The sequence below is a fragment of the Athalia rosae genome, chromosome 2 (assembly GCF_917208135.1).
Source record: "Athalia rosae chromosome 2, iyAthRosa1.1, whole genome shotgun sequence".
NCBI classification, from domain to species: Eukaryota; Metazoa; Arthropoda; class Insecta; order Hymenoptera; family Athaliidae; genus Athalia; species Athalia rosae.
The window spans coordinates 18,759,282-18,787,055 of record NC_064027.1 but is presented as its reverse complement, the minus strand read 5'-3'; the positions used below and the strand labels follow the sequence as shown (position 1 = coordinate 18,787,055).

Sequence of the window (27,774 nt, the reverse complement as noted above, 5' to 3'; positions counted from 1 at the left end):
AGGAAATACGATGCGTTCAAAGTATGAATTGCAAAAAAAAAGAACAAAAAATATTGATATCATACATACTATTACTATCATTATTATTATTCTTGACCATTTGCTTTTCTTTTCTTTTTTACTCAATATTTTACAAGTTTTATTTGTTTGTACCATGCATACTTATACAGTACATAGATGCGTAGAGGGTGGAAATGATAGAAAAAATTTTACGGGTATAATTTTTCGAAAGAAACCATCTTTTTTTTATATCTATACGCCGCGATGACGGTTAGAAGTTTTCGGTTTTATTATTTATTTTTTTTTTCTCAAGTTTTTCTTTTATAAGTTCTTTTCTTCGTTTATCACAGACATGAATGATCATTGCATCATTACGTCGTACGTATAGGTATACCTACGAAAATACATATATATTTTAACAAACTTTCGACTACCTGAATATCCATGTCTGTGCACACGTATGTTTGAAGTATGAGCTGTTACCAAACTGTAATGTCTGTAACTATTATAAGTAACGAGTAATCCGATCTATCTCTGTAGGTATTGATCTCGGATCGATCGATCGCATAGTACGTTTGATGTGATATTACATAATTATTTAAAACATAAATTTTCCGATTGTTCTGAAAAAAATTTGCACCCCATCATAGTCGTTGTCATAATTACGAACTATACCAGAAGAAAATAAAAATAAGAAGTAAAAGAAAAAGAAACAGAAAAAGAAAAAGAAGATAGAAGAAAGTTTGGAAGATCTTGTGGGAATGATAATGAGGGACTGAATCGTATTTTTGGTACCATAAACGTAAAAATTATCCGAGCGACTACATCTGATGCTGTGAACTCTGTTAATGGCACTGGAAGAATTCACGGGGTAATTGAGTAACCAGCCCGTGGAGTTCCCGTGTCATGTACAGCGTCTGCGGCTTATGTAATGAAACACGATAAAAGGAAAAGAAAAACTCAAAATTGAAAATTGAAAAAAAAAAAAAATTAAAATTAATATACCAAAACCGACGGCCCGGTTTGATCAGAGAAACTTACAATTAGATGTAGTTATACCTACGTCAAAGATCAACTTTGAATACCTCTTTTTGGAAGTATATTTCTACTGGTTTCGAATATATAAACGAATAAATAAACAATCGAACAAACGAATGAACTTGTTGGTAAAGGACAATCTGCAGACTAGAGTTGAACGACCTCGAGAAGTTGTAAGGACCATCTGCAGGTTCGCCGTTCTCTGCTGCTGCTGCCGCTGTCGCTGCTGCTAGCTTCAAGTATAATATACCTGTAATATACGTCGATAACTTCAGGTGGGTAAAATAATACAAGTACACGTAGATTTTTTTCATAATGATACAATACAGTAAAACACGTATATACGTGTAAAAGTGAGACTAATTCGTGTCACGATATACATACTTATACGTATGCGCACATATAAGCGAAGAGAACTTACAACAGAGAATTAAAAAAGTGAAGAAAAACGAAAACCGAACGAAAGAAAAAGATCGGGTTCGAATAGAGAACGCATTATTCTTGCGCGATAGTTATGCACCGTACACCTAATATATATGTATATATTTAATTGTAATAACAGCATAAATAATAATTGAAAGTTGCTACTGCATGAGTGTTGCAAACTACACTCGTAACATCGCGGGTATGAATTTTTAATAATTTCAATCTGAATTTTCACCCGCAGTATTAGCTTGGTAATTATATGTATAATCTAGTATGTGACCTGCAAGGCCTGAAATTTTATTTTATCATTTTTAACGGCGAAATATAATAACGGAACGTTTATATTTATGGTTCAACGTTCGTAATTTTCAAGCCGGAAGAACCACGTGTAAAACACCACCGCTCTCTCTTTCTCGTCATTTCAGTTTTCTTCTTTACTCGGATTCTGGTTCTCTTTATCTTGTTATAATTTTTATGATCTACCTACTTTATCTTTTCTAACTTTCAGAAGGCGCGGGCCGGGCTCGCGCGCTTCTCTCGCGGTCGATTATATCTCACGGGATTATATCCGCGGGTCGTTGTTTTTTTTCTTCCGTCTACATTTTTATAGGTTCTCTCTCCCTTTGATTTCTCAGATGCAGTAAGAAAAAAAAGGAAAAAAAAGATGGAATTTTTTCCCTTCCCTATATAATAAATATACGAATACATATATATAGGTACAATTATACAAGATATGCATATGTGTATATAAACTGAAAGTGTAAAATTCAACTAATTGGTCAATACCATTATATGTATTTTCGTTCCACAGATGGTCAAATATAATATCTACTCGAATATTATGTTTTATTTATTTTAATAACATTGTGCAACAAAAATAGCACAAATACGTAAAAGTAAAAGATCTTAAGAAGTTAAGAGAATTGAAATAAAATAAAATCAAATGAAATACAATATATGAAAATGATATATGAATGAATAATAACGAAGCGAATCATGTTATATTATGAAAAGTATGAATTTTCTGAAAATATCGTACTTATCATTCAATAGCTAATAGAATTCGTTCAAATTTGAATTAAAACTATGATTAAATTTGTTAGTTTGTTAGTGTTTTAATATTATATGAAGGGTAATTACATGAAATCTGTAATATATTAGCCCGTACATAATTATCACTTACTTCATTTTGTGTAGCGAATAACCGTTACTCTAGGGCTTGTGAAAAAACGTGATATTTAGTTTATTCGGATATAGTGGCCCGATGGTACCATGCGCAATTCCATTGTTCGTGATCGTCAGGGCAGAAAGCCGCTTCCGGTATGTATAGCGAAGTCAGGTTGCAGGACGAGCAGGCTATATGCATGACTCTAATACATATACATAAATACATACAGGGTGGGGCATTTATCTTGAGACACCTGAATATCTCGCCAGCTGGACGGTTTTCAACAAAATGGTGTACACCACACATATTTGGCTTCAAAGAGAAAATGTCACAGTATTGCTTATTTCCCATTTGGTGGATGGGTTCAAGGCTATTTGAAGGTCAACCTTGGTTTTTCAAATGAAAGTCCACATTTCGGTAATCATGCAGAAGTGGGGCTTCACCTATGAACGGGCTGATTTTTTTTTTTATATATTCTTTATGAATGAAACATGATAACAAACGATATTATGATGACGCATGACCATATTGACTAATTGTAAAGAAAAAATTGGAAACGAAATTCACATTCCACAAGCAAAATATTATAAAATATGTGAAATGTTTGAACGAATGTCAGCATTCCTACACTAAAATATATACCAGTGCGTAAATCAGTTTTTCAAATGTAAGTAGAAGTTCATCAGAATTTTGTCAGAATGTATTTTCTTGCGTTCTTGAAGGTCCTGCGCCACCTTAATATTGTGTAAAATACTATTTTTTAATGATATTATGCCGTTACAAAATTTCCGTTTGCCGTTTTAAGGTGGAGCCTCACTCCTGCATAATTACCCACATTTCTTTAATCAGTTTCAAAATTTACCGGAAAACAATTTTTTTCAAAAAATTATTCGGTTCGGCAATATTATTGTGAGTAATGATCAAAATGATGAACTTCGACTTCGACGGGCAGCTTTACGTTCAGTTTTGGATTAAGATTATTATTGGATGACATTTTCTACATGCAATGTGAGAAAAATTTGAAATTGAATAGCTAAAAAAATATAGGCCTTATAGCCAACAGAATAATTGTTCGAACCAAAATGATTTGTTATTTTTCGTAGATTGTAAAACTGATAAAAAAAACGTGGACTTTCATTTTAAGAACCAAAGTTGACCTTCCAATAACCTAAAATTGCTTCAACTACAGATGATGAAAAATAAGTAATGCTGTTACATTTCCTTTTTGGAAACAAATATCTTTCGTATAAACCATTTTATTGAAGAACGTCTTAATATCAGCCTACCCCAAGTTAATGCTCTACCCTGTGTACAGGGTGGTCCATTTAACGTAACCACCTCAGATATCTCCGTTGCCATCACAATTACACGGAAATTCCATGAAGATAATCTTCTTGGTTCGGAAGGGTTGATACAGTGGTGATAAATTCAGATCTTTCAAGATCACAGTTTCCGAGTACTCAAGGTAATCAATGGTTTTTTAAACAGGAAATGTGTCCCTTGTGTGTGTGTGTGTGTGTGTTATGTGTGACATGTGCGTGGGTCTTCGGCTTTTTCAATTGTAATAGGATTTTTCAAAATATGTACATATATGTATAAGTGTAATGAGAAAATCGACGTACATCTAAATGATTCTTTCAATTAGGTTTGCTTATAAGGCCACAATTTGATAATCGATGGCGCCCTGCTTCCGCTGCGTACGAGAAACTTCTGAAAATATATCCATGCTAGCAGCATTGGCAGGGTCGCAATTTTTTCATAAAATGGCCCATGCTACGTATTCATTTTTTACGTAACAAGTTAACTACAAATTGGCTACAAATAGTGCCATAGGTACCGTTTTATGCACGGCTTTGACCCTGCTAACCCCAAAAATGTCCGTTTCAAATGTTGCACTTTGGGCCGAAATGTGGGCAACCCATGAAACTCACGGAAGACGATTTGCTTTGTTTAAACATAGCTTGTCGCTAATGGCAATGTTATGTTCGTAATAAAAATTAATGTCAAAAGGGTTTTCATATAAGTTTTCTAATTCGCATCAACAATCGAGCGCGTTTATAACAAACAGACTACCGACCGATGATGGCTGTGCTATTCCGGCGCAAAACACAACTTTTTAAACGGTCATATTTTGAGCAGGGTGCTCCGGAGACCACATGTTAAGTGCGTGAATACACTCGGCTCAACCTCTCCTATCGCCTCTTTAAAGTGTTGCATTTAGTTCTGAGACACGCTGTATACATATGTACAGGGTGGGGCATCTAAAGTGACCCAGGCAATTTTCTTCCAAACGAAGCGAGATATGGAAAAATGTTTCAGACGGATGTCTCATGATTTCAAGGAGGACACCAGATAGTTTTTTTCTTTCTTCTCCAAAGTCCAAGTATCAAGGTCATTTGGAGGTCAATTTTGTTTTTTCAAATGGCATGGTGTTTTATTTCTTGAATGAGAAATCGGATGTCTACATTTTCATTCGCCAGTTGCGCTAGAATATAGTATGTTCTGTGCAGATGATACCAAAGTTTGTTATGCTGCGTGATGTGAACACAACTTTTTTACTGGTATTAACATATCTATGCTGGTATCATCTGGTATGGTATAAGTATAAGCTTCATCTATTTTAAATCAAGCGAAGACTAGTATTCGGAAAAGGTCTTTTCATTTGCGCTCCTCGGTCCTTTGGTCGCTAATTGTAATTTTTGTGGTTGCCATTGACTGTGAGATTGAGTAGGTAAGATTGACTGTGATCGATTCACGAATTACAATCTAGATTATTCATGATCATCACGCAACATAACAGGCTTACAATGAGTATCATTTATGTAGAGCACCAAATTCAAGCGCAACTTTTATGCGATTTCTACAATTGTAGACAACCGATTTCTCTGCATTTTTCGTTAGGAAATATCTCGTCATCCATATATTTTTTCATACTGACGTATAATTGTTTATCCTTTTGATTCATATACAAGAAAAAATACACCGCTCTATTTGAAAAAACAAAGTTGACCTCCAAATGACCTTGATACTTGGACTTTAGAAAAAAAGAAAAACACTATCTCGTGTCTTCCTTAAAACGATGCAACTATTGTCCCAAACATTTTTTCATATCTCGCTTCGTTTGGAAGAAAATTGCCCGGGTCACTTTTGATGTACTGACCCGTATTATATGCAAATATGCATGGATTGGAATAAAAAGTATTTTCCGTCCTTGATTCTCTCCTCAATTTTTGTTTTTTTAAATTGAAATTGAACGAGAGAATTTTTGTTGTTTTACTTGAATTCTAACGTAGAATATAATACGATCGTTTGAGTTTGTAATTCTGCAGTTTCATAAGAATCTCTTTCTCTCGGGCCTACATAGAATGATCGTAATAAAACGGTATCTACTGCGACACAATGCCTAAAGTTCGTTTTATTGATATTATTTTTGATAATTAATTTTCTCCAAAGCATGGGTTGTAACTAAATCTTGCTGCAGCGCAATGCGTTAGGTCGATCAAATCTAACCGATAGCTACTCTGGTTTTATAGAATTTTTTCGATTGTGATTTAGTCTTGTTTCAGAGCCATGTGTTATGTGGACTGAATTTAATTGATGAATATTGAGATTTGCAAATAAACTTTTCTAATTTTGATCTGATCTTACTGCAGCGCAATGCGTTTGGTTGATCAGATTTAATCAAATAATACTTTTCTGTTATGACAATTTTCTGATTGTGATTTGATCGTGCTGCGGCGTAATATGCGTTAGGTTGATCAAGTTTAATCAAATAATATTTTTATTCGACTACTTATCCTTGTAGGAGAATTTTTGTATGAGCAGGATATTAAAATTTTTTACAAGTAATCATGTTTCAACATAAATAATTTTTCTTTCGAGTCTGATTTGACTATTTCATTTTAAACTTCTATAGCGGATTTACGATTGACATACTATTGACCTTTTTCTCTGCTTTTGGCAATGGTGCCTTGAATACTTTTCCCAATAATTGAAGATATCTACCGTAAGAATCTCAGGAAAGTGAACAACATAGGGAACTCATGAGCGCGAGAGAGAGCTTATGGAAGTTCCGTGAGTGCGAGACAGACAGACTGCCTGCCCCTCCGTTGCCTTTGAGTCCCCACTCCGCCAAATTGTAAACAGACTATCGCTAGAGCTGTGATAGCCTTTTTAAAGAAAATCAATAAAAAAAAGTCTGTGATATCAAGAATAATAAGTATTAATAATTGTAATTAGAATCATTAAAGATTTAAATACATTTACATTAACAAAAAATAAATTGTATTTTCATGAGAAAACCTTCATTTTGAATTGGGAACTTTTTTTAAAATTTTTTAATATTCAAAGGAACAAAGTCAATCATATTTATGCTAATGGTTTTTGTTTTATCAATTGTGAGAGAAAAACACTCTCAACCCGAACGCGCTTACTTAGATCACAGCTCTAGCGATGGTCTGTTTACAATTTGGCGGAGTGGGGACTCGAAGGCAACGGAGGGGCAGGCAGTCTGTCTGTCTCGCACTCACGGAACTTCCATAAGCTCTCTCTCGCGCTCATGCGTTCCCTATGTTGTTCACTTTCCTGAGATTCTTACGGTATATCTATCTAGGTATATCTTCCGAATATCTGGTTTTCAAGCGCTCAAAGCCTTGATCTGCTTGCCTTTTATAAGCTAAATTTCCCCCTGTTTCTCCTTTATTCTGATCACTCTACACGCATGTTCGTCTCTTCAAATTTACTAGACACCGGTGTTATCAGAAACACCCCATTTCTGGTACACCGGTTGACACGCGTGGTTTTACCTATTCGATTTGTTGCAATTATTTCATTTCTATTGATTGCTCTTTTGATATTTTCTTTTCCCGCTATATAAATAAAAAAATCTTGTACCAAAAAGAAATGAAAGAGAGAAGATTTTTAATGTCCAGATGATAATAACAATATTACAACATGAAGTTCGCCTCAATGATGACAAGCGAACTTCGATATTTTGACAGATCCATTTTTCGTCACACAGATATTCTGCTCTGACAGAAAATTGACGTGGTGTCTGTTGACATAAAAAACCAAACCAAACCAAACTATATGAACCAAAAGCACATATCAAAATCCTACTCATTCATAGCACATAATCATATTATAATCAAAAATATTATCATATCATTTTTCAATTGATTAATATTTTTCAATCATATTTCATAGTTTAAAGGTTATGAAGATTTAATTTTTAGAAGTTTGTTGAAGTTTGAAGTTTCTGAAGATGTACAAGAAACCACTTTGAAAAATGAAGAAACTACCTGCACAGATTTAAGAAATGAGGAGTCCGTGAAATGGAATCAAAATTGAAATCAAAACGAGTAGCTTCACGTTGATTAGTGTAGAGTGTGACGAACAACCCGAAGGCCAAGGTTGGAATAAAAAGCGACAGGGAATTCTCGCTTTTTTTCACTGGAGACGGGGATAGAGGACACTTCGATGTTCTAAAACGCGGTAGCACACAAGAGGTAAGTTATCAATTAGGAAAAGGCAACGGTGGTAAGGACGAAGTCGGGCATCACACTGGATCGAAGCCAATGAGGGGTACACATAAAATTTTTAAAAAAACTTACAGATGATGGATGGGATGAATTATTTTGCGAGGCAGTAGATATGGTAGAAGACATGGAAAGAGAATTGAAAGAGAAAGTTAAGGGGATAGAGAAAATAAACGAAGAAAAGGAGGTACGGGCGAAGGTACAGAAAAAAAAGGAGATGGAAAAAGACTCAGCGGAAAAGAAAAAAAAAAGAAGAAAAAAAATTAAAATTAAAGAACCGAAAAAAATTGTTTATAAAGATAAATATTCAATGCTGTGTTCTGTATTTACGTTTTTATTTGATGAATGATTAAATATTTAAGAAATCAGAAATGCGGTATTTTTGAAAAGCGAAATCAAAATATTTTAAGCGCTCCAGTTTTGATCCGCCAAGTTTGCGACAGTACGGTCGTTGGCACTTTGGTTGAAGACGTCCGAGCTGTTCGCCAACGAACACGAGGGTCAAAATAAATTAGGGCATATACTGACAAAGCGAACGCAAAGCGCGAGCATCGCGGCGCGCGAAGCGTGCAGGGGGGGAAGCCCCTAGTGTTTTATATTTTTATAATATTCTTAGCAACAAATTCAGACTTTACATAGAACAGGGTCCGTGTTACAGCTTGAAACCTAAATTTTAGTATTCAAAACTAACGTTGTGTAGCGCCACTTTAGCTATATTAGGCTGCCTTGCGAGCTGTGTAGAAAACAATGAGAAAACGGTAGAGGTAGGGCAAGAGTGGGCGGAGCATGGGGGTAGTGGGAGAACGCTACTCGGCAGGCTGCCAGAGCGAAATATAATACTTGGCGCGAGACTACAGTCTCTGGATAATTTTGTAAAAAAAAAACGGTGATTGTTCCATAGCAGCTGAAAATTGCGAATGCGACATATTTGACACAATACTAGTTTCTGCGAAATAGATTGAAGCTATTCAATGTAATTGACTTTATTTTGCCAATACTTGCAACTTTTATCCTAATGATATACCTAAGGGCTAACAATAAGCCTAATTATTTGGCATGATTATACATTATATGGAAAGTGGTCAATTTTCAGTGGTGAATAGTGAATGGTGAATGGCGAATGATAATGGTAGTAGTGGCGAATGGTACAACAATTTGGGGCCCGATTGATCTAGCATCTATTGATGTGTGACTTTGAGCAACTTCCTATTAGACTTCGAACCAAAACTACAACTTTTTTTCGCGCCCGCTTGATCTCTAATATCCCTGGACATCCACTTCAAATTATAAAAAATATGTATTCTGACGAAGAAATCTATTATAAATTCTCGATGGTGAGACCATTGACACCCCAGAACCTGCTGTAGGTCGAAGTGTTCTGAGCACAACCGCTTATCGCTCAACACTTTTGTCGGAATTTCGGCGAAATCTGGATTACCAGATCGCACGATCTATTCCAGCTGACTGTGAATTGAAATGCGAACAACTGATGACTTGAAATGAAACGCGGTTACGTCAAAATGCATTGAACCTATCGTGGTAGTAGTATATGACGAAGTTTAACCACTATTATCTGTGGAAAATATATTCATTGCAACGTCACGTCTCTTTTTACAAAGCGCAACAGATATTTGTTGTTATATATTGGAGTATATAGTAATAACATTGATGCTGAGGAGTGAATAGTTACATAGTCGCCTGCGAAAACAAATCCAAGGTGGTACGGACCACACCATCCAATAACATGGGGGCACTAACAATGTAACAATGCGATTACGCAGCAGAAAGGTAGGATTTGAGATTAAGTGATCGAGAAACCTGGATAGAATTTTGAGTTCACAGTCAATTTAAAGCATTTCAAATTCATGCCTGGGGTAAATTGAAATGAAGTTTCAACTATGGGCCATCACTGAAGAATGTTAGCAGGGTTGTTAGTGGTCAAACTCTCCAAAAAATATGATTATATGACCGATGAAAGTTTAGAAATATGACTCAAGTATGACCCATTTACGCTCATGATATAAGCAAAAAATAATCGGAATACGACAAAAGTAAAGCAAACTGATATAAATGTTCGAAAAACTGATTCGAAATTATGGCGAAACAGGTAGAATACAGAAAAATTGACACAGGAATCGATAGTCAACATGTCTTATGATTTATTGCAACGTTTTATAAAAGGCATACATTTCTTCAGACGAGGATATAATTTTTTTTAAAAGCACACAAACACCATATAGAGTACGTAGGAACATATTAATATGAGACTAGAAACATTTGGCTTTCATTACAATTTTACTTAAGTCGATGATGAGCTGGCTGGCTTATTCTTGTTACCCCTAAAAAAGAAGTCACTTATAAGCTTATTTGTCCTTTTTTCTAATGTTTTCTCAATGTGTTCAGCCTTGTTACTCTGTTCGTGGCATCTTTCCTCACTTGAGCTACTCCTTCAAGCATAGCATGAGCAAGGTTAATTTCCTCTATATCTTTCCTTTCAATTGCCGATTTTAATCGTTTATTAGCCTCAACGAACAACTTCTCTCCAGTTTTTCTCTTCTCTCTTTCTGTCTTACGTAGTATCTCTAATTTTTCTTTCTCTCCCTCAAGTTTTTTACGTTCGTTTTTCATTTTCTCGGCATTAATCTTTTCAGCAGCTTTCTTTGCTTCATCATCTTTTTCTTTTTGTCAATCTGCAGTTTTCTTTGCATTTTCTTTTTCTAGGTAGGCTTTATATTTGCTGTAGGAACTGCGCGCACTGGCCAATAAATCCCTAGTCATGGGGACTAGATGAGGTGCATTCCCATACATTTGCATAGCACTTTTGACCAACATGTACGAGTCGAGAGTTTTTTCAGACATTGCAGGTCTGTCGTCAGTGAGCATACGAGCTGAGGATGAAAAACCACGCTCTACATCAACCTGACCATGCAAAAGGGACAAAACAGCCTTGACAACGGTAGCCACGTTGGGATATTTATCATTACCGGACAAACTTTTCATATCGAAAAACTGTGACCAATAAAAGTCCATGCGGCCATCTTTACTGCTATCTTTCTCCTTTTCAACCTGCAATAATCTCGATTCGTCTAGTAGACAATCTATCGCAATGTCAATGGGAAGATCTCGTGCCGAAACAAGTATATCGTTACAGCTACTTGTTGACGTTCTTTCCTTGGGATGTAGACAACGGCAGTGTTTGATGAAGGGTGAAGTAGCCAGGGTTGATTTTTTCAGTATGTGGGAGCAAGCATTCAAGTAATGATCTTGCACCTGTTTGCGAAAATATAGTTTTTCTTTTTCAGTTTCGTGCAAAAGTGCCTTCGTAACCTCATCTGTGATAACTATATCTGCAACAGACAGAAGGTTCTCTGATTCTAAAGTTTTTGTTGACGCACCATGAGTTTTTATGGCAGCAGCTTTGCAAAGTCTTCCCATCAGAGTCTTCAGAAGGGAATCGAGTTCACTATACAGAATATGGATCATTGGTTCATTTCTCTGAAACGTTGCAGTGAAGCGAGTGAATATTGAAGCACTACTGCAAACAAAATGAAGCTCTGCTTTCATAGTTGGGGCTTTGATCAGACGAACAATTTTAAGATAAGACTGCTTAGTTAATATTGGCGTCTTTTTATTTGGCAAAAATTTCAAGAAATATTTAGTGATAGCTTGCCACTGTTCTAACAACCTTCTTGCAGCACCCTCCAAAGTCAACCACCGAGATGAGCAGTGTTTGATGAACGAATGTTGCGGCATCTTGAGTTTTTTCTGTACCGTTCAATAATCTTCTACGCGTGAAGGCCAGCCATTGAAATAATAATAGATAGCTATAATCAGATCTGAAGCGTCAGTACCAAGTGCCTCGAGCCCCTTAAGAAACGCGTTATGGAGTATATGAATATTGCCAGTCCCAAGTTGGAGTAGTGCTTTTCCTTGACTTTGAATTAAATCTTCATTGAGAAGACGGAGCACTTTTTGATTAGTGGTTGGGCCATCACACCCCAACATCAACATTTTTGTGCGCGGTAAAGAATAAATGTCCAACAAATCATTGAGTTTTTCAAGGAGCACTTCTCCAGTGAAAACAGTTTGCAAATGAGTGTTGATAATTTTCTGTTGAGCAGGTGACCAATACCTGACGGTTACTTGCAGCTCTTTATTCCCACCACTGTTCGTAGTTTCGTCGAAGCAAATGGTAAAATAGACACCTGCTAAATCTTTATCTAGTTCTTTGCGGAAGTAGGGAGCAATCCCGTAGTTTAAAATATATGAAAATCTCACTCTTCCGAGAGAGAAGTCCTCTGGAACGCCATCTTTGAACATAGATCTGAAGATGTGTTCAATTCCTTCACAGAAATTTGCAGGAACGTTTGATATGCAACATTTTAGTATCCAATATATTTCTGCTGCTGTTATCTTGTCACGAATAGAATAAAGCTGAACTGAGGTATTGCCTGGTGTGGAGCATGCCTTAGGAACTTATCTTGAATCACTCGAAGACTGAGATGCAAGCCTTAACTGGTTACTTAGCAGTTTTAATTCACATTGCTCCTTATGCTTTGTTGTTGGAGCATGATGGGTGATAGCTTGAAATCCAACAGTTATTGTTATAAGGGTTGGGCATATGAAACAAAATAGTTTGGTGTCACACTAGATCGGACAAGTTGCTGGCAAATTGTAGTGTCGCGACATGAATGTAGTCGGCGCACTCGGCGAAAATATCTTTTTTGAAGATTTCGCTTCAGGACGCTGTTTTACTCACAGAATTACCTAAAACCCCATGATTTGCTTAACAGGTCGATATGATAATTTTATGAAACTGTTCGACTTGACCGACAGATATGTGACCAAGCGACATGAGCCATGTTATACACGGTATCCATAAATTTTTAACGTGATATATTAGATATAGTTATACATGGCTGTTTTACCCGTGATAAATTATTGCAGTAATGTCTCAACAAGCAGAACACAAAATCCAAAAATGCACGAATGCACGGCATAGTGGATTGTACCCTCCATATAAACAGGATATATTTTTCAAAGTGTTACAAGGTGTTTTCTCAAAAACTGAGGATTATTTTGGAAAATTTTTGAAACAAAAATTGCAGAATCATAGAAAGAAAATTCAATAATACCATGGATATTGAAATTTAGCTGGATTGTATGGGGGTTTTGAGGGTCACTTGGTTTTCCGAGCGGAAATCCATATTTTGTATTGCAGATTCGTAATCTACAAGAAAAGCTAAGCAGCATTCGTACAAAACATTTTTTTCATAATCATCATTTTGCAATTATAATATACAAAATTAATTTTACACGCAAAAACTAAAACTTCTGAAGAAAAATCGCAGAAGACAAAGAGAAGATATTAGAAAGTTTAGAATTCTATAAATTTCTGAACGAGGAATTTTGGCACTTGAAATGACCGAGAGGTCATTTTAAAGGCCATGGAAAGTCAAAATCAATTTTTTCAAAAAGTACGGAAAATTTGGTAAAAAAAAAAGGTGTATCGAGATTTTTTTTCATTGTTCCGAAATATGACATCCTTGCCTATCTTTGAACTGCTGAAATTAGAATCAATAATTTTCAAAAATCTAAAATTTTTACACAAATCTCAGATGAATATTCTCACAAGGTTCAGAGAAATTTTTTTTTGCCACATACGTACCCATATGTATTCTGTATTGCCTATGTATACAGCTTACGATGCATTGTACACCGAGGATGATTGTAAGATCTAATATCTGATCATAGTGTATCAATCTTAGAACACTGAAACAAAACCTGTGATCTGGCAATGTTGCACCGAGTATATATAATATATACTTATATATATATATAATTCCTACTTTTGATTCTACAATAAACTCGAGATAACTTTATGCGCAGCGTTGCCGGATCACCATTGACCACGAAAATAACGTGTTGGAATTAAAAAGAGAATGATATTTCAAATTATCGTATCGCATCCACAAAAACGGTGAAGTGCTTTTTTTTTTTCTTTAAATTTGTTTAAAGAACTTTTTTTTTTACTCTCATAAATTTGTTCAAAAAATTATCTCAGAAAAATTATTTTTACATTTCACATCAGATTCTACCTGGTAAGAAATAATTTCATTCTGTATAGAGCTTTTGTGGAATCTATTTTGTTTCAATTGGTGATACAACTCTGTAACGAAGCGTTCCTCTTTATCAAGTTTTTATTAACCCGCTTTCTTGTCTATCTGTTTGTCTGTTCAGTAAAAATTTTGCAATCGATTTTAAACCAACTTCCCAATGAGCTAGATATTTGAAACTTCAAACACTCCTCATAACTGGATGACAATACAATATGAACTTCTTTTCGTGAAAAAAGAAATAAAAAAAAAAACGGATCGATAATCAATGAGATTTATAATAATGAAATTTAACAAAATATAGTTATTGACACGATTAAAAGCAAATAGCTTGTTCTTCGAATAAATTTTGTTCCAATATACCACGTTTGGTTTTTTGCGGATATCTCGGAAACTATTGCAGATATCCCAAATTTGAAAGAAGGTTCATGAAGAGCAGAAAACATACTAAAAAAAAGTCCAACCTTCCTGAACTGTACCGCGAATATTCATAACTTTAATTGAGCTATGAGAAAATGACCGATGACGCCTGATTCGGCTCCCGCGCGCGATGATTGTTTCAGAGGCATATGCGAAAAAAATGTATCCAACAGTTTATATATGAATATTAAGGAATGAAAAAATTCGAGTACGTACTGGACACTCTAGTAAACAATAATCAGTTGGAAAAAAAATTTATTCATCATTTTTCAATGTAATATGCTTTTGTAAATTGAAAACTCTTTCTCAATAGGCAAATAACAAAAAAACTCGGATAATTAACAAACCGAAAGTTTCAAATTCCTTCCACTTCTTGAAGCTATGGAGAAAAATTAAAAATATAAAAAAAGGAGTGACATTTTTTTTTTAAGAAAACATTTTCTTGTTTAAATCATAATTTCAATTGTTATTTGACATTCTAAAGGAAAAAAATTTCTCAGTTATTTTCAAAATGTTTTTCGCATAAACAATTTGTTATAAACAAATGAATTTTCGAGCGAGATTTTTTTTTTATTACTAAATATGATACAATAACAACTGTGTGTGGGTTTCTGAACAAAAAAAATTCCAGTTTTTTTTTAATTTAAAAAATTTATGGATCTTGAATTTTTTCGTTCTCTTCGAGTTTCTTACCTTTGTTACCAAAATTACTACTATCGTATTATTACTTGCCGTATCAACAGTTAATGAGTAATTCTGGTTCTAATTTTTTTCCAACTGATTATTGTTTATTAAAGTGTCCAGCAAGTACCTAAATTTTTTTATCCCTCAATATTCATATATAAACTGTTGAATAAATTTTTTTTTTGCTCATGTCTCCCAAACGAGCATCGCGCGTGGGAGCCGAATCAGGCGTCATCGGTCACTTTTTCATAGCTCAATTAAAATCATAAATATTCGTGGTGCAGTTCAGGGAGGTTGGACTTTTTTTTAGTGTTTTCTGCTCTTTTTGAATCTTTTTCAGATCAAATTTCAGATAGCCGCAATAGTTTTCGAGATATCCGCAAAAAACCGAACCCTACTTTTTTTTCCATTAAATTGTTTATTACTTTTGTAATTTTTTCAACCGCGTTGTCATGCGATTTCTGAAGTTTCTCGAGCTCATTCTGGATCCAAAAATCACCTCAACATTGAATTCGGCGAAGGCTAACTCAAATTTGACCAAAAGGCACTTGTTGACTAGACTATAGGACTAGAAGGACGAAAAAAGAGCGAGGTGCAAAAGTGATAATTTGCTGGGAAGCGAGTGTCGTCGCTTTGATGCGCGGCGAGCTAAAGCCTGGTTACTGGTGTGAGTGAGGTTAGTTTGGACAGAAATCGTTTAGACAGAATCCGTTTCTACGGAGAAAATTTGCCCAGGGTTCGTTTGGACATAAGAAATTTCGACTTAGGTTCGTTTGGATACAAATGCAAACGACCCTAAGTCGGTCGGTAGAAAATAAACTAACTAAAGAAAATGAATCGAAGAAAATGACAACACGTTAATGATAGAATTAAGTTCCAGTGAAAATTAATTGAACAATCTAATTTCTTTGAAAAACTGGTTACAAGTTTTCTTCTCACTTAGAAATCATTATTTCCCAATTGATTTTCAATTCATTCTCCTTTCCTCGGCATCTTTGGATTTTGATTTTGGTTTTTTTTTTCTAAATTTTTTCTGTACTCGAAAATCTTTCCATCGTGACATATTAACAAGTTCACAAAAAGCTAAACAACGAACAAACTCCTACTCGCAAGCCCCAACAAAAATAACAGTTAAATTCAGTTTTTTTTTTTTTTTTTGACCGATAGTTTGTGTTAGCGAACATGAAATACTACTTTTTTCCAAAGCCGTAATATTGCGAACTATACTGAAATTTTTTTCAACCGAACAAGAATAATTCTCCTTACAGAAAATATTGTATTTCAGATTTTTGTATTCAAATGTGAACAAATTATCATAATATCCATTTGCACTGAAATCATCCTAGTGATGAGAGAAGCTCATCTGCTGCACCGTAATACCGATAGTCCGGACGAGCGTGTTATATTTGTCGCGCGTCACCGTCTATAAGGATGAATTTGAAGATTGGATCTACAGATCGTTCGTGCGGTTGACCGATAATCTCTCAGAGGTCGATGAAGGGTCTGTTTTACCATGAAACGCAGAGGGCGCTCTGGGCTGGCACTCTTATTTTGCGACTTAATACCCTATGACTCTCACTTTTCGCAACTTGTCCGATCTAGTTCAATATATCTATGCTCCTACAGACATGCCGCTGAATTTGTGTGCCTATAAAGGATGCACAAACTCCAAAAAGAAACGACCAGACCTATCCTTCCACCGTTTCCCTCGAGATGAATGCATGTGAGATATCCACTTCCATCGATCCTACTCATTTTTACCTCCTAAAATCTCCTAGCGACCTTTATCATCATCAGTTATGCATTTTTTTTAGCAATCTTGACACGGGCCTTATGTTTTGTAAATGCTGAAGTCGATTCTTGTGTGATCGTAATTCCTTGAAAATAGTTTTTCGGCGGGAATTCACTGTCGTGAGAGATTCGGTATTTTCAGTAATGGGTCGGTCTTGGCGAGATAAAGGAATCGAGAATTTACTCGAAATTTATCTATTATAAGAACTTCACATTGTTTCTTCCGTAATTGTTTACTTTATCACCACATCCTCACAGGGAGTGAGGGTAGCAAAGACCATTAGGGCAACGAATTCAGACCTACTCTGAATTCGTTGATTAGGTGCCCGGCCCGTAGCCAAGTGGCCCGGTGCGCAAGCGCGTATTTCACCCTTGATGATCTCCTGGTTAGGGTGGGATTGTGTCTAGGCGCTTAAATACCGAGCGATTTCGAACTATAATTTAAGGACGTCCGCTATTTAAACGCCTACACACAATCCAGCCCTAACCAGATCATCAAGGGTGAAAAACGCGCTTACGTACCGGGCTACTTGATGCACCTAATGATCTTTGCTACCCGACCACCATCTAATTAAAGACACATTCCTCTACAACCTCCAAAAACCTCCACCTCCTGCGAGGACGGGTTGATAAAGTAAACAATTACCATTTCTTCCAATGAGCAACAAATTCAGACCCTTATGGGCAGCGTATGATAGCATTACAAATACTTTCCTTTGATCGTCTGGTTATCTCCTGTATCTCTTTGACCTATTCCAAGACTTCGGTTGGCGAAATTAAAAATATCCGACTGAATTCCCCAAGCTGTCACATTATTTCAGGCAATGGAAAGATTTTTCCAGGTACCTATAGGCATTGAACGATGCGTTAGACAACAAGATCTAACACTTGATATCTCGCAATAAAAAATCAAATAATTGTTGCCATATTAATTCTATTTATGAGGAATTATAATAACAAAATCACTGATTATGGATGAAAAAATAACGCAACCCAATTGATTTCAATACAACACATTTGGCAATTTACTTTTCGTACTTACAGTCAGTTGGATTGGATATTGCACTCAGGGAACGATAATTTCCTTGAGCTAAGCTCAAAACAATTAATTGAAAAGAGATTGTGTTCAGAGCACTTCGAGAAGACGGATCTCATGGTAAATCGTAACAAATAGCAATTAAAAGTATCCGCTATTCCAAAGCATGCTTCACAAATAGAACTTACGCTTGATTCGCTTGAGCCTGACAGAGATTCCGGTCAGAATAGTGCTATACTACCTTCTCTTGTTCTTCCAAATCTATCAGCAGTCCCAGGGAATTATTCCTCGATACAACCAAATCCATCATTAGACATTACTTCTAGATATTCTCCAGCTATTGATACAAATATAGATTTGAATGGTACCCCCAACATCGAAGCCCCTCTCTTGTCGAATCCGTTGTCACCTGTCGTAATTGAAAGTCAACCTGATCAGATTTCTCATCAACCTGAGCTCCTTTCCCAGACTCAAATACAGGTTCCACAAACATCTTATCTGTCATACTCATGTAATATCTAATGTATAAATGTCAGTTGAGCATTAGCCAAGAGTGGGTTCTAACTGTAAAATAATTAAGTAAACAAGCCGAATCTAATGAGTCGAGCTAAATGTAAGTATTTCATTCTTTCAATGTGCTGACCCAAGTTTAATTTGCGCCGTATGTCTATAATCATATTTTTGTGATATCGAAACGTTTTTCTCTGACTGGTTTGTCATACTCATTTTTTCTCTCAATTTTAAAGCAGGCGCCAGCTGCCTTTCGCGCTACTCGAAATTCACCTATTTTACCCGACCACGATCTGAACCGTATAAGCTCCGCCCACTCTATCGCACAGCGCGCGGTTGCCTTACATTACATATTAGTTCCATCTCGCGGTAGATTTTTTCCCGAAATCCTTGGCATCACCTTGATCCAAAGAAGTACACTTCTATGTAGGTCTGAATTCGTTGGTCTTGAGGTTATTTCTATGTTAACCGGGTTATCGACCGAGTTCGGACGTGAAAACGTTGACAGAATTTCTGCCCTTTTCACCTTGTGAGTCTTGGATGGCCGATTTGCCTGGTCGATACGTCAACACACTACCGATTAACCACGTTACCGTAGTAAGTTAGGGTTCTTACCAGCCACTGCTATGCACAGTTGAAATAAAAGAGGATGTTACCAATGTTAAACAAAATAGTATTTATTCTTCAATATTGGACGATGAGGTTTATCAATCATGAAAATGATTGATAACGTTTTACAACAAAATATGAATCAGGTTTATATTAAACAGATTTAAACTAAGTTTTCTTTGATGATGTAATTTCTCGTTGGTTGAGATATAATATCGAAGTGGAAACTAAGATTTCGTCGTTCAAAGATTTCTAAGTGGAACTGAGTTCGATTATGGGTTTCGTAGTAAGGGGCAAAATGAGGATTTATTACTGAGCCGGTAATAAGCTAGTAATAATGATCTGGTGAAGATGAGAATCGAATGAGAATGAGCGTCATGCTGGGTTTTATACGACTGTATTTGGAGAGGTTTTCTGGAGGGGTTGATTTTGGATAACCGCGTGGGCGCGGTTTTCTACTATTGGTTGATCTAGGTTTTTGTAAAAGATGCTCTATGATTTGGATGCTGTGATTAGGACAACGCGAGGGCTGAGGGTTGGTCCATCGAGTCCGAGCGTTGGCGGGAGTTGTCTAGGATGCGGGTGTTCGTTGTTTTCCGTTCTGTGGACCTAATTTTCGTTCAGAGTTTCTTCAGGATTTAGGGTGTGCTTTTTAATAGCTTTTCTTAGTATTTTAGACGTAACTATTATTTCAAGTGGTTGCACGTGCAGTCTCATCTGCACGCCTTCGATTTTCATGTTTATATTATCGGGACTGGTCTGCGCTGGACTATGGGAATTGTATATGTTATAGAGATTTGGGAACTTCGAACTACCTGAGGATTTTTGTATATGCTAAGATATTCTAACATATTCGTAATATAGATGAAATTATATGAATAAAAGAATTATAAAGTCATGATAGTAATTACATGTCGTTGTCTGATTGAAGAACTATTTTTCAATGCGGGACTTGAAAATAGAACCGTTCATTTCACTTCTCAATTGTTAAATACGGAATTGAAAATTGAAATCGATGTGTTGGAATTACAAGATGAAATAAAGAAAATTCACCTAGTGCTAATTCGATTGCTTTCTGTATGCGCTTTTCGCAACCCCGCAAGCTACACAATTGCCAGTTTCTCGATTGACGCGTAAGATCAAAATCGGAACGCCGCGCGCCAGCGAGAATCAAATCTTTCGAAAATGTCAGACAGTAAAATTGACTCTGTGCCTGTAACAGAGTGGATACTACATATTTGACATCATTTCATTTTATTTTCAACGTAAATAAGATAAACATTGAAAAAAAATAAAAACCAAAATAAAAAATTCCACACACGCGGATCGAACCCACGAGCCTCGCACTATGAGTCCGAACGCTTGCCGCTTCGCTGACTGCTATTCCCCGTTAGAAACTCACTTGAAAAGCTGGTCTACTACCCATAAAATGTTTAAACAATAATATCTGAAAAACGCTTGGCCATCTCGTCTTTTTACTTGGCTCACTTTTAGTTCTAGTCGAGCCCAACATATACTGTGAATTTGGCCGAAATCGGTGATGACGAGTTCTCAGCTTCCCCTTGTGAGTTGCTCGATTGCTCTCATTCTGACAATGAGTTGAAATCGCGGAACGCCGCGCGCCAGCGAGAATCGATTGTGTGCGTGCATATCATTTACAGGGACCCGTATGCGTGTAAGTGACCGACTGCAGCGCACCAAGTAGTGGGACGGGAAAACTTGGGCCGTCCGTGAGCCTTTGCATGTGTAATCTTATGCACGCGACCGCTCTGCGTCGCGTAAAACCGGGTAATCTTCGTCAGCGCCATCTCCTAGTGGGGCGGCAAAGCTCTTGTATATAAGAAAAAGTACATAAGCATACCCCCACCACGCTTTCCGCACCCCTATTCCCATCCACACTTTTAGCAACACAGATCGAGGTATGTATGTATGGAAATACCTACACATTTGCAGGTTATACTTGAATTCAAAACTGATATTTAATATCGGTATTTATCGAATCTCATTCACTCTCTTGTCGTGTTTTTATAATATTGCCAGTTGTTGCTAGCACGGAGAAAACGCTAACCAACCATTAAAACGTCCACAAGCTCTGGAAATTCCACCAAAGATTTTCGGACAACCGTAAGTTCCATAGCACTAATAAGTGATTATACCAAGTATCAAAATACAATTTGAAGAAATGCCTTAAATTTTGTGTACCCGATGCAATCTATTTGTTTTTTATTCAGATTAAGACACCACCACCGAAACGCAGACGTGTAATAGACTTACCAGAGATTCATACAACGGGTGATCTGACGATCACTAATGAAAAACACGGAGCAAAACTACAGTTCGAAGTGATAGTTACATTACATTAATATTATTTAAAAACTTATCAGATATGCATGACTCTTTTCAACGCAAGCTAGGTTACATGATTATTAGTTGCTAGTAAAACAAATATTAGTTTTCATCACAAAATACATCCCTAAATTGTGTAATGGACTTCTAGGTTTTACAGATCTTGCTGCCATTGACCAATGAAGATTCACAAGTTGGAGAAACTGACAATCAGCACAACTGTCTGATTGGACGAGATGCTCAAACTGAAACTCCAGATGAATTTGAAAGAATGTCACTTCTACTCTATGGGACTCAGCGAGCCAAACGCGTCACAGAATTGGAAGTCTCTGTATGAAACAGTCGAAGGCAGAACTAGAGCTGGCTAATGATCGTTTAAAGCTGGCTTTGTTGACTGTTGAGAAGTATAGTTCAAATAAGGCTGCGTTTCTATTTTACACTGGGTTATATTATGAGCAATTTAGTGTTTTCTTGAAATTTCTGATTCCCGAAGCTTACAGCTTAAAAATATGACAAGGCAGTAATGCAGAGAAGAACGTCAAAAGTAGATCAGGGTTCAAACATAGTAACCAACGATATTGAATCCTGAAAATCAATTGTTTTGAACACTGATTTGGTTACTATGTGGATTCTTGCTGAAAGATCTGAGTGAGTAATTGTTTCAGCATCACTGAAGGTTACACATCTATGATTATTGTCACATGGATAGAATCGGGGTCATGTACAAAAAATTCAAGCAACTCAACATATTTCCTTCTCGTGAAACTATGAAAAAATGGATTATCAAAAGTTTTGAAGAGATTCAAAAATATACGAGTAATCTTGGATGGGTTTGAAGTCACGACGCAAAAACCGAAAGATTACAGAGAGCCGGGAAATGCATATTCTTCTTACTGAGCTCAAAATGCTTTCAAATTTTTGGTTGGAGTCGTTTTTTTCTGGTGAAATTTGCTTGCTGTCAAGTGCTTTTGAAGGTAGTATCAGTGATTGAGAAATTTGTGAAAAAAGCAATTCCTTTGATTTTTTGAACAAAGATGACTTAGTAATGGCAGAAGGTGGATTTAATATCAGTAATCTTTGTGTTGCTAAGATCTGTTGAATTGTCATTCCACATCTTTTAAAAGGCAGAGAAATGTTAACCAAAGAAGAGGTTACATCAACAAGATATATTGCGTCGGCTCGAATCCATGTTGAAAGAAGAATCGGAAGAAGCAAGCAACACAGGATTTTGCAGAAGACTTTGCCAAAATCTCTTATCCCCATCATATGACAAATGGTATTCGCGATAAAAATATTAGTAAATTCCCAAGAACCTTTTGTTCAGTAAGAGTAAAAGTATTATAGGGTGAGTGTGCTAACGAATTAATGTCTTTGCAACTAAATATTTGTGACTTTCATTAGATGTTTATTATGAAACTACCCTATCATATGCTAAAGATTCAGATACCATTCGTTCATTCGTACACTCACTCTATGGGCCGATAGATGATATATTTATTCATTTAACTATTTTTTTGAGTCGAGTTATGAAAAATTGTATGACGGGTGTATGTACGCACAAGTGAAATCTCTGGGTATGAAATTGACTAGAGTAGGATCTGTATGTTTCTAATCGCGGAATTATGTGATATGCGACTTTAAAATTTATTTGTAATTCGTTTGCAATCATACTTCAAACTTAATTTTCCAAAAAATATGGGTAATCCTGAACTTGAAGTGTGTTGCTTATACGGCCGCGAAATATCACATAAAATATGAAATTACCAACATATGATGTATGAAAGCAAAATATAAGAATAAAAATTGTGATATTACTGTATTATAGAGGCGATGAGTGTAGATAAGTTTGCATCACTTCAAACTAATTCCACATTGGTATTCAGAATAGCATGAGCAAATTTAAGTCCCTGGGAAGTTGCATTTCATAATACTCAATATCAAGAGACTCAGTAGAGTCTCGTGCCAAGTGCATTAAAAGAGCACTGGATGGCAACCACTGAACTCTATACTATACTGGAACGCGCACGAGCCTATGTTTCGTGTAGCGACCTACGGTGAGAGATAAATAGTTGTAGTTGGAGTCGGACGCACTTATCTAATGTATAGGGACTATTGGGGACTATCTCGTATAAAAAACATTGACTGTCAGAGCAGAAACTGGTGTTTTAACACTCATGTAAACACGGAACTCTAGAGTTTAATTGAAATAAATTGATTGCCAAATTCACTAAGAAAGTGGTACGAAAATGCTTCACAACACGATATGATACAATAATAATTTTTCGATTTACTTACATGAGTATAATGAAATCTACAATCTATTTCTATGATCACTAAATTTCATAAATACTGGAGTTTAATGATAACGATGCATATTCCCGACCGATGTTTGTGGTTCAGAAAGTAGATATGCGTGTGACACAAGCGGACAGACTCCAACCACAACTAACTCTTTGTCACTGCCCCCACTCCCATCGCGCGCGTTCCAGTATACAGAGCGGACAACGTGAAATTGCGCACCCCATTTGCACATGCGCGATCGTCGGCATTTGTTTCGCAGAATGTCCAACAACACTCCGCTTTCAGATTTAGCTGTCAAATACAAGGACCTAACCTGAACTTTTCGATGAGTGTATTTCTGTCGACATTTAATTAATCTCTCATTCAATTGATCAATTTTATTTGATGCTATGCTACCCTACTTATCTGTGTCTGGTTTTGTGTCGCATTATTCACCTGAAACAACATACCTCAGTCATATTTAAATACGGCGATCTCAGCTGTATTGGTGATCGACAATTTGACAGCTACAGCTGAAATCTGAGGCTGTTGGTACAACACGCTAGCAGATGATAAATTCGACTGCCGTTTTGATTCACGCTTGCGCACAAAATCTGGGTGCGCAATTTCACGTTGTCCGCTCTGTATAGTATAGAGTCCAGTGACGGCGACCGAGTGTCTATGTATACAGTATGGAGGGTAGAAGTAATATCGGCAAGAACATTGGAAATGTAACAATAAGTCGCCAAGTACCAAATTCAAAATTATTTCGCTGATATTTGTAGTTGAATAAAATAATAATGCCGAACACTACAAACTCCCGGCAAGCATACGTCATGAAGTCGGACTTCGCTGTTTCGTGTACTGGATATAGAACAATCATTTCAAGAACTGCATACTTGGCGGGCGCATTAGATCATCATTTCTTCGGCCCAGAATACTATTTTACGAGTGTACTTTGCATCATTTTATTTCTTTCAAATCATTTTTTGGATCATGGATAGGATTTGAAATAAAAAATGGGTCAACCTGCAGCTATATTACTGCGTACATATCAGGCTAATTCATTCACTATTTGACGAATGGGATTGGCCTATACTAGGGGTTTTCTATTTTTCCATCTCTACAAGGTAATTTCTATTTCATCAATAATCGAGGTAATATAATCAACAGTAAAAATGAATAGACATAGGAATTATCCTTTTGTATAGGCAAACAGAATGTTGTGGACCAATTGCAACTATGCAGGTTTTCTAATTCAATTCCCAATTATCATGAACTTAAATTTTCAATTAAATTGGAAAAATAGATATCTTGAATACAGATAGATATTTCCACATAACCTGAATATGTGGAAACACTACTTCTCTGATATGAGATGACAATCTGAATTGCGTTTCCCACGAAGATGATGATATGAGATAGATGTCCGAATTACTAACAATATTCCAATTATTGGCTCTATGTAAGTGAAATGCAGTCCAATGATTGGGATACGACATCAACGGCATTGTTTAAAATGCGAATGTTCATGATCAGCACAAGCAGTCCGTTTTAGATATAAATATATTTTTCATCGGTTACGATAATTTAATCGCGAAGTTTATCGTTATCAATTGAACAACCATTCATCTTTGAGTATATTTTTCAACGGAATAAGTATAACGTTTCAAATATTTGTATTAAGAAAAAACATGTGAAATTTTACTGAAGTATCAGTAATTGGAACCTTTACCTCATTTAACAAACTTATTGTTAATTGTGCTATGTCGACTGTCAGATAAATATAAAAGTGTCAAAGATTCATGTATACCGGATGAGGACCGTTTTGACATCTTATATGTTATATTTTGATTTTTGATCACTTTCTGTTGGCTTATCAATAGTTTTTCTTTCGTGAAAGTATTTTGGCTGTCTTTTCTTTTGTATTTTTAGGTTGTCTATTATATAGTTACGTGACTCCGATTTTTTTTTATCACTTATGCATCAGTTTTTAATGAAATGATAACTTATTCTTGCTATGTACTGTTACGCTGGGGGATATCTCTTCACGGGATCTCAGCGTATACGCATCGCATGGTCCGATAGGTAGGTTACTGTCAGTTGAGTACGGGTGCTGTCGCGCTGTCATGACGTCATGACCAACGTTTGACAGCGAGCAGTCGGTCACCTCCTCTTGACGCTACCTCCACACTCTTCGTCAGATGTCTTTGACGTCTGTCAACCTGACGTTGCCTAGTTGGCTGTTATTATTGAAAATAACAGTCTGTTCAGAGCTATGGAAGAGAGCGGATCGCCCCTTTTCTGAATCTACTTAATTTCAATCCGCGCGCGGGTAAAAGTGCTAAAAAAAAATGATGTTGAAGAAGGATCGTCGTGGTCGTCTGTGTAGCCAAGCGGTTGCAGAGGATTCTCCTGCCATCGCTCCAGTTATACCTCCTGCAGCCGGCGAGTCTTCTTCAGGGGTTCTGGAAGCCCTACAGGTCCTCATCCGGCAGTCACAAGCTGCGGATGAGAGGATGGCGTGTCTCCAGCGGCAAGTAACCGGCATGGCGTTTCTGCTAAGAGATCATGGGATCTCGGCCGAAGCTGGACGCCCCTCTTCTGCTCCAAGGACGCCCCCGACGGCGCTGCTCGCTGCTCGCCCGACTCCAGCACCTAGGACATCCCAAGTATCGCCTTCGGGCGGAGTTCCTTTTTCGGTAGCTTCTAGTCCGGGAGGCCTAGGGACCCCCCGGGATCCGGAACGAGCGTTCCGCGCTTTTTCTAGGGCTCGCTGCGTGGCTGCTCCTAGAAGGGTGGTCACCCCTGCTGCAAATTCTCCTTTTTTCAGCGGGGATGCTCCCCAACGTCCAGCTTCTACATTTTTCCGTGCCGCTAGAGCACCTGCTTCTTTTGCTCCTCCACAGCAGAAGCAGACCTCATCGGGACGCGCCCCCTCACGTCGTTCCTATGCGGAAGCGGTCTCCAGAGGATCTCCGCCAGTTCCTGCAGCAGCAGAATTAGTAGTGGCTAGAACCGCAGCGCCTGCCTCTCGCTCTTTGCGCACTCCGCCTTAGCCAACTGCTCGTCACCAGATCACGGTTGGCACGTTTGACGGTCTCTCGAACTGGGCCGAGTACGACCGTCAGTTCGAGACGATCGCCAGGCACAACGCCTGGGACACGCCGACCAAGGCTGGTGTACAAGCTAGTGTCTTTCGGGGTACCGCTGTACCCGTTCTTACTAGCCTTTCCGAAACGGATATGGCTAACTATCAAAAGCTTCGCTTTGCTCTAAAGCTTCGGTTCGGGAACGAACACCTGGCCGAACTGCACCTGACGCCGTTCGAAACGTGACGCGACCGAGGAGAGGACCTTGCTTCGTTAGGCAACGACATCGAGCGTTTAGCGAGAGTCGCTCTGGGAAAATGCGCTCCGGAAACCCGAAAAAAATTGGCCTCGAACCACTTCATAAATGCGCTTATCGATCCGGAGCTACGTCACTCGCTCCGTATTGCCGCTCCTGCTACGCTCCGCGAAACCATTATTAAAGCTTTAGAAGTAGAGGCTATCGATAAAGTAGACTTCGCCGCGAAGCGTGTCAGTCGTACAAACGTCGATACTCCTTCTTCTGCCGGGAATCTCTCTCCTGAGGCAGATTCTTTGGCGCAGTTGAAAATGGAAATTTTAACCGACCTTCGCGCCGAACTGTTTTCTTGGAGTACCAGATCCCGTGGTGATGCTCGTCGGTATCCTCCTCAGGGTCGCCGTTTTTCCTCTTGTGAAAAAAATGGACATGTGATTCAGAATTGTTGGACGCGTGCTCACAACA

The 27,774-nt window shown here is 37.3% G+C and overlaps 1 protein-coding gene and 1 long non-coding RNA gene across 2 annotated transcripts; one reads left to right on the top strand and one right to left on the bottom strand.

Moving 5' to 3' along the window:
• Positions 1 to 237: 237 nt before the first annotated feature.
• LOC125499954 lies at positions 238 to 2,820 on the bottom strand. Its single transcript, XR_007277069.1, has 2 exons — positions 2,648 to 2,820; positions 238 to 1,288 (listed from the first exon to the last, which is right to left on the bottom strand). It is a non-coding gene; the product is annotated as an uncharacterized LOC125499954 (long non-coding RNA).
• Positions 2,821 to 20,875: 18,055 nt separating this feature from the next.
• LOC125500042 lies at positions 20,876 to 23,500 on the top strand. Its single transcript, XM_048651182.1, has 5 exons — positions 20,876 to 20,899; positions 20,997 to 21,010; positions 21,426 to 21,459; positions 21,567 to 21,677; positions 21,833 to 23,500. Exons 1-5 carry the CDS (start codon positions 20,876 to 20,878, stop codon positions 22,016 to 22,018), a joined length of 369 nt encoding a protein of 122 aa, XP_048507139.1. The 3' UTR covers positions 22,019 to 23,500.
• Positions 23,501 to 27,774: the final 4,274 nt, after the last annotated feature.

Excerpts from the sequence above, each read along its gene's own strand:
- LOC125500042 (XM_048651182.1), top strand. The coding sequence starts at position 20,876 with ATGACGAGTTCTCAGCTTCCCCTT. Across the intron at positions 21,460-21,566 it reads CCAAAGATTTTCGGACAACC|ATTAAGACACCACCACCGAA; the intron begins GTAAGTTCCATA and ends TTTTTTATTCAG. Across the intron at positions 21,678-21,832 it reads GAGCAAAACTACAGTTCGAA|GTTTTACAGATCTTGCTGCC; the intron begins GTGATAGTTACA and ends ATGGACTTCTAG.